General features: G+C 37.7%; 1 protein-coding gene across 1 annotated transcript in view; it reads right to left on the minus strand.

The window, feature by feature from the left end:
• Positions 1 to 318: 318 nt before the first annotated feature.
• Positions 319 to 7,092, minus strand: part of LOC121871301 (UDP-glycosyltransferase UGT5-like) — a 16,571-nt gene continuing 9,797 nt past the window's right edge. Inside the window, exons 7-8 of the mRNA XM_042373519.1 lie at positions 2,388 to 2,610; positions 319 to 593 (exon numbers count right to left, since the gene is read on the minus strand). Coding sequence (XP_042229453.1) covers positions 319 to 593; positions 2,388 to 2,610 — 498 coding nt within the window. The remainder of the gene's footprint in view (positions 594 to 2,387; positions 2,611 to 7,092) is intronic.

Here is a 7,092-nt window from a genome sequence, read left to right on the forward strand (position 1 = left end):
CATATGCAATAGAGAAAAAACGAGTTAGTGATACTGGCGATAATATGTGTGTGTATGTGTGTGTGTGTGTGTGTGTGAGAGAGAGAGAGAGAGAGAGAGAGAGAGAGAGAGAGAGAGAGAGAGAGAGAGAGAGAGAGAGAGAGAGGCGTATACAATTAACTAATTCGATATTTGCTCTCACTATCAAGCTCTGAAAGATTAATCATTTCGTAACCAGGTTTTAATTGCAACAATTTGAATTAATCGTCCTTTCTTTTCCACCACTTCTGAAGATTTAGCCAATGATCCAGCTTCAACAAAAGCACCAGGACGACATTCTTACTCCTTCTTCCTCTTGTCTTCTTTACCACGAAAGATTTTACCAAAGATAAAGGTGATGATGCGAGGTAGGGTAATGCAAAGGACGAAGAGAACGACACAGAGGAGCAGCAACACGTCGAGCATGTAAAGCTGTACCCAGGACAGGTGTGTGACTGGGGACCTCCACTGGGGCGCCCCACGGTGACTGTTGACGTACTCTGTCCAAAACACTGCTACCTCCCTGACAGTGTTGATCTGATCCCGCAGGAGTCTTGACATCCTTAACACATTATCTTTATATTTAACCATGGAAAATAATGAAAGTGAATAAAATGCCATTCGTTGAATGAGAGTAAATTTTCTATTGGGATGACTTATGAATAATTTGTACAATACACGTAAGGATTTTAAAGAATACATTTGATCTTCAATCTGTGTGTTCCCCGAGTTATGTAATGATTCGTTATTTATAATATTTGAGATGCAGTAATAAACCATTACTAACAGAAGCATACAGATGTACAGTAGCTAAAATAACTATCTGTGCATACATTGTGGAAAACAACATGATTCCATGAACGATTAATTTTGGTATATGAGGGCTGTCACTAGTCACAAGTAAAATTTCGGAGCATATCGACCACCACCTGCGCAGATAGTTGTTTTAGCTACTGTACATCATATATGTTTTGTTTTTTTCTTTGGAATATAAAATTTAGAAGAAACAGCCAAGATTCTTTATTTTTTCGATAAAGGTTTAAAGGAAAGACTTTCTTATTCCTAAGTCAATGAGTTGTTCGAGTGCTTACTATCTAATACTTATTAAAGACACTTAGAACTAAAAGTTATATTCTTGTTCAGGCAGAGAAAAGGATAGAGAATCTTACAAAAGAAAAGTTAAGCAATAAAACTAACGTGACGTTGTTGAGGATGTCAGTGAGAGCATCAAGCATCACGTCGATGGTCAGTTCCTCCCACTGTAACGAGTGACCCAGGCCAGAGTCTCTCGCCCTCAGAGCGTTCTAGGGCTGGTCACTGAATGTTGGGAGGGCGAGAAGACGTTTGGCGTGGTAGGTGGTCTCCTGCAAGCTGAGGAGTCCACAGTGAGTGATGAACACCTTCACCTTGTCATGAGCTGCACTACACAAGTTATGTCAGAGACAGGAAGGTTATGGTCTAATGTACTTTAGATTGACTACTTAATACACGAGAAAAATACTAAAGTTTGCTGAAAGAAGAATTGGGACCAGGAAATAATCCTAAAAAATCAAGTATTTGTCTATTCTCAGAACCTAAAATTGTGTTGACATTGATGTAATTGGTAATATTAAAGTATACAAGAGTTTCCGTCTGTATGAGGGCTGGCTGATGGACTAAGTAAAAGTCAAAAAACATGTAAACATGTAATATTTTCACTCTTACTAGACATATGTGTAGAGGACATTATAATTTGACAGCCACACCTTTAATTGACCTGGATATTTGTCACAGAAAGGAAGTGAAATGGATACGATAACGAAAACATAATGTATGATAAACTTAAAAGAAGTACACCTTTTCACATATCCGTTGAGACATTGTTACATAACTATTTGACAAATTTCATTACCGAATGACAGAACACATATCGAATGACAATCTAAAATAACTGTTCGTTCATGCTAACGGAAATGATTGTCATAAGTTATGAAGTTGACAGACATGAACAATAAACCGAAAGTCTACATATAGTTTGAGAATATAACAATTGAAGCATGACATACCACCAACAGTTAATTGAGAGTGTCATTCGATATGTGTTCTGTCTGTCATTCGGTTATGAAATTTGTCAAATAGTTATGTAACAATGTCTCAACGGATATATGAAAAGGTGTAATTTTATAGTGGAGTTAGTAAAAGAAAATAGGATGTGTCACTTATATGGCCATAACGGAACATATTATACAAAATTCTGACAAACTGTACAAAAATAAATAAAAATTAGAAAAAGATGCATGTGAATCGTAGGATGGACTTATACAGAGGGCAACAGTGTCAGCACAAGAAGTAGTGGGTTTTCAACAATAAATATCCCAGACTAGACTCACCGAGAACATCCTGCTGGGGGAGCCACTTGCTGATCATCACGTTGTCGGGGACGTCCTTCAGCTCTCCCTCAAATTTCCAGATGACCCGCTGAGGTAGCCTGCGGAACACCTGGAGTAAGATCTGCTGATACTCAAGTGGCAACGACTTACTGTCCATCACAGAACCCAGACTGACGTAGATGACGCCCGCAGACCCAGCGCCACTGATCCAAGATCCGAGATCCTGTAGGACATCGAGTTGTAGTCAGCCAAGTTCTGGACACCAAGAATGTCCAGGGGAAGAAAGAGGGGGGGGGGGAAGCTTTTGTGCCTGCCACTGTTATATTTCCAGAAGGAATCACATTACTGACAAAGTATTTACAAAGTTGTTCTGATCGCTCTGGACAATACAATAGTTTTATTTTCTCGTAAAGTACACTCAGTAACACAAGGTTGTAACATAGGATTAAGAAGATCTGGGATTTGATTGGCAGTAATTGGCAGACAAATAACCGTAAGGGCATTTACTAGAGAAGATCACAATATGGGCAGTAGTAGTTACCTCCAACAGAAGTACTTAATGAAGACTCCAGTAGGAACACTTACCTGAAGCTTACAGCTGAAGTACTTACTGATACATTCAGCAGGAAATCTTAACAGTCATGCAGCGGAAGTACCCAGTTGAGCCAAGGGGCATGACGAGCAAAAACCATACGTTTGGCAGGAAACTGAAGGCTTACCTCTGGTATGCAGCAGAACACCTACCTGTGGCATGCCGTAGAATATTTACCTCTTTTTTTTTTAACGGGCATTAGCCCACCCGGGCACAGGTCATTTTTAATGACCCACATCAAGGCCTGGGGGGCGCAAATATAATATAATAAAATAATAATATTAATGATAATAATAATAATAATAATAATAATAATAATAATAATAATAATAATAATAATAATAATAATAATAATAATAATAATAATAATAATAATAATAATAATAATAATAATAATAATAAAATTAATATAAATATATTAAATAATTAACAATTATCTATATACATATAAAACAAAGAAGTATGTCTGTGTGTTTGTTTGTGTGTCCGCACGAGAATCTCGGAAACTACTTTACCGATCTGTAGTGATGATGGATGGTGTTATATGTAGTGATGATGGATGGTGTTATATGTAGTGATGATGGATGTTGTTATATGTAGTGATGATGGGTGGTGTTATATGCAGTGATGATGATTGATTTTGATTGTCCCGCTTACAGCGGCTACTTTATTGTGCACCCCACACTCATCCTGTGAGTGGTAGCGCAAAAGGATTACAGAGTAGATTTTACAACGGGTCATAATAATTAACCCCCGTTGTCAGGATATTATGGCACTGAATGTTACACAGTATTTCAATTACATTATTTGTTTAGCATAAAGGAAAACTTATTCACAACTGTGTGAGTATAGGCGTGTGAGGCAGTATGTCTGACCTCACACTTTGTAATTCACATTTACGTGAGAAGTATTCAAGCACATTGCGTATTTGGTTCTGTACATGAGAACTGATATAGTTACTAGGTGCAAAAAAGTGGATACAATCTTAATATGTCGGCTATCTTGCCATTAGAGATGAAGTGTTGTGCCATTTCACACACAGTGTGCTTGGACCTGTCCCTAAAAGGTTCAATCTTCACACAGTCCAGGACGTAGTGTTCAAGTGTGTGGCCATATGTCTGGCCACACACTTACATTTAGTTTTGTTTACATCTGCTTGAGGAACATACTGCCAAAGGTACTTTTATCCTAACCTTAATCTAGCGGTTACAACATCTTGTAATCTAGTGATCTTGTTACTTGCTCCATATACATGTTTCACTTGATACATCTCATCATGGTAAACTGTGGATCGACTAGTGCCTGATTGCACTAGTCTACTTGTGTCAAACTCATCAGTAAGTTGTTTCCTAATTACAGTTGTAAGGGTTCTTTTTGACAGACCCAAATTGTATTCAACAGTGTCTTTGTTAGGCGCGAGTTTGGCGAGGGCATCAACTCTGTCATGTTTTATGAGGCCTAAGTGAAAGGGGATCCACAACAGTTTGACCTTGACACCCCGGTCAACAAGGCACGCATATTTGTGTCTGGCTTCAGAGACAAGAGCGTGACAACATGAGTCGAGGGTGTCAAGGGCAAGTAGTGAGGATCGAGAGTCAGTGATGATGAGACGGTCAGTAACAGTGGTTTCAATGAATTTAATAGCTGTGAGTATGGCAACTTATTCAGTTTGTAGAGTGGATGCCCAGTTGTTATCTAACTCCTTTCTCAATTATATTACCGTCAGGTTGAGTCACAACGATAGCACTTCTAGCCCTCCCACAGGCGGTGTTAAGAGATCCATCAGTGTAGATGGCCTGTGTGATATTATCATCAGTCTGTAGAGTGTGTATGTGTTCAAGAGCTCTCAATTTGGCAGTGTGTTGGAGATAAATGGTTTGTATAATAAATTTTTTAGGCGGATATGTCGGTATTGTGATATCGAAGAGAACTGCCCGCCAGGGTGGCAGGAAGCGCTGTTGTGTCTCAACTTTGTACAGGTGGTCTAGTCCAAACATCTTCATATGTGTAGCTGTAGTTTGGATCCATTTAGACTTAACAGTCCCATGGTTCATACATTCTATCAATTTTACGGAAACAATGTTATCAGGATCACCACGCAGAAGCCTCAGGGCTACCATGAGGTTGACTTCAATTATTCTATCTTTAACACTGGGTATACTTAGTTCTTTCCTCATATTAAGTACTTTAGTGCTCATGGGACATCCTAGGATAATTCTGAGGGCTATATTTTGCATTTTCTCGAGCTTGTCAACGCCTTTCCCGTCACGAAGGACCAGGGCTGGTGCGTGGTAATCTATCAGAGATCTTATATACCCTAGGTACATTGTGTTAACAATTCTAATATTCGCACCATAGTGCGGGCTGTACCCCGCTACACTTCTAAGAGGTCTCAGTCTATCAGTACATTGGCGGGTTAGCTATTGTATAGCAGGTAGGGTACAAGGGACGGAAACACCAAGATATTTAAACGAAGAAACATAGTCAATAGTGTTGTTACCTATCTTGAACTTGGCGGGGCGCGTTTGCGGTTACCAGCTTGTTTGTTGAACACCTTAGTTTTCTCAGTGGAGATAATAAGACCGAGGTTCTCACAGGCTGCGTATACATGGTTCAGGGTGGTTTGCATTTCACGATGAGTTTTAGTATGTATAAGAATATCATCAGCATAGCTGATTGAGATATTGCTGGGGTTGTCTGGTATTAAATTTAATAATGCATTCATGAGAACATTGAACAAAGGGGGCTAAGTACTCCACCTTGAGGAGTACGAAGTTGCATATCTTTGACTTCACTTTTGTAACCCTGAAACAGTGCAGCAGCCCTTCTGTTGGTTAGGTAACCACTTATCCAGTGTAACAGCATACGTCCTATATCCATTTTGGCTAGTTCGTACAATATCAGTTGCCTATTGGCAATATCAAATGCAGCTTTTAAGTCAAGAAATGTGGTATATCTGTGCCTTTCATCACCATGCACAGTTAGGAATGTGGTGATGCAATTATGTGCACCTTTACCATGGGTGAAGCCATTTACGTTAGGAGACATGTGTTCTCTGATTCTATATAAGAATCTGCCAAGAACCATCCTCTCAAAGGTTTTAAACAGACAGCTGGTTAGTGATATGGGACGAAAAGCATCAGGCTGTCATGGTTTCGGTATTGGTAGAACAATACTGCTGGTCCATGATGTGGGTAGTTGGCCCTCGGCATGACTCATATTGCACGATGGATGGTGTTATATGTAGTGATGATCTATATATATATATATATATATATATATATATATATATATATATATATATATATATATATATATATATATATATATATATATATATATATATATATATGTATATGTATATGTATATGTATATATATGTCACACTAAATAGTGAAAACTACCCACTAAGTCTTAGTCGGTAGCCCCATTGCCATTTAAGACTAAATAGCAATGATGTATATAATTTAACATAAGTATCCATATTTTATTAATGCTTTTTAACGTTAGTTTGCACAATTGTATAATAGTGCGACCACCTTTGATGGATGAGATATAAAATGATAATTTTCTGTTAAAAGAAAATAAATAATCACACAGCTAGCCTTAAGGTTTGAGAATGAATACGGTGGTAGTTAGTATAAAAATATTCTAAATTTATCGGATTTATTGTTTGTTCCTCTCATATTTTTTGAAAATGAAAAATTTGATCCATTTTTATAATGTATTTTTTTTTATGGAAAAACTGCCAACGCCGCCGAGATTTAATGTGCAAAGTCTCCAATTATAGTACAAAGAAGAAAATAAATATCCACACCACAGCTACAAACATTTCAGTGAGTGTATGAAGAAAATAAATAATCATATAGCTAGCCTTAAGGTTTGAGAATGAATGCGGTGGTGGTAAGTATAAAAATCTTCTAAATTTATCGGATTTATTGTTTGTTCTCCTATTGTTTTTTAAAATGAAAAACTTGAGCAGAGAGAGGTACGGGGGGTACCATTTTTGGGAAAATATTTTCGTCGTAAAATATCTGTACATCTAAATTCTCTAATATAGGCATTATTTCTGATGTGGGATGGGATTTGTAACATAAAAGTATGAATTCATTT

Source organism: Homarus americanus, unplaced genomic scaffold (genome assembly GCF_018991925.1).
Source record: "Homarus americanus isolate GMGI-L3 unplaced genomic scaffold, GMGI_Hamer_2.0 scaffold45698, whole genome shotgun sequence".
NCBI classification, from domain to species: domain Eukaryota; kingdom Metazoa; phylum Arthropoda; class Malacostraca; order Decapoda; family Nephropidae; genus Homarus; species Homarus americanus.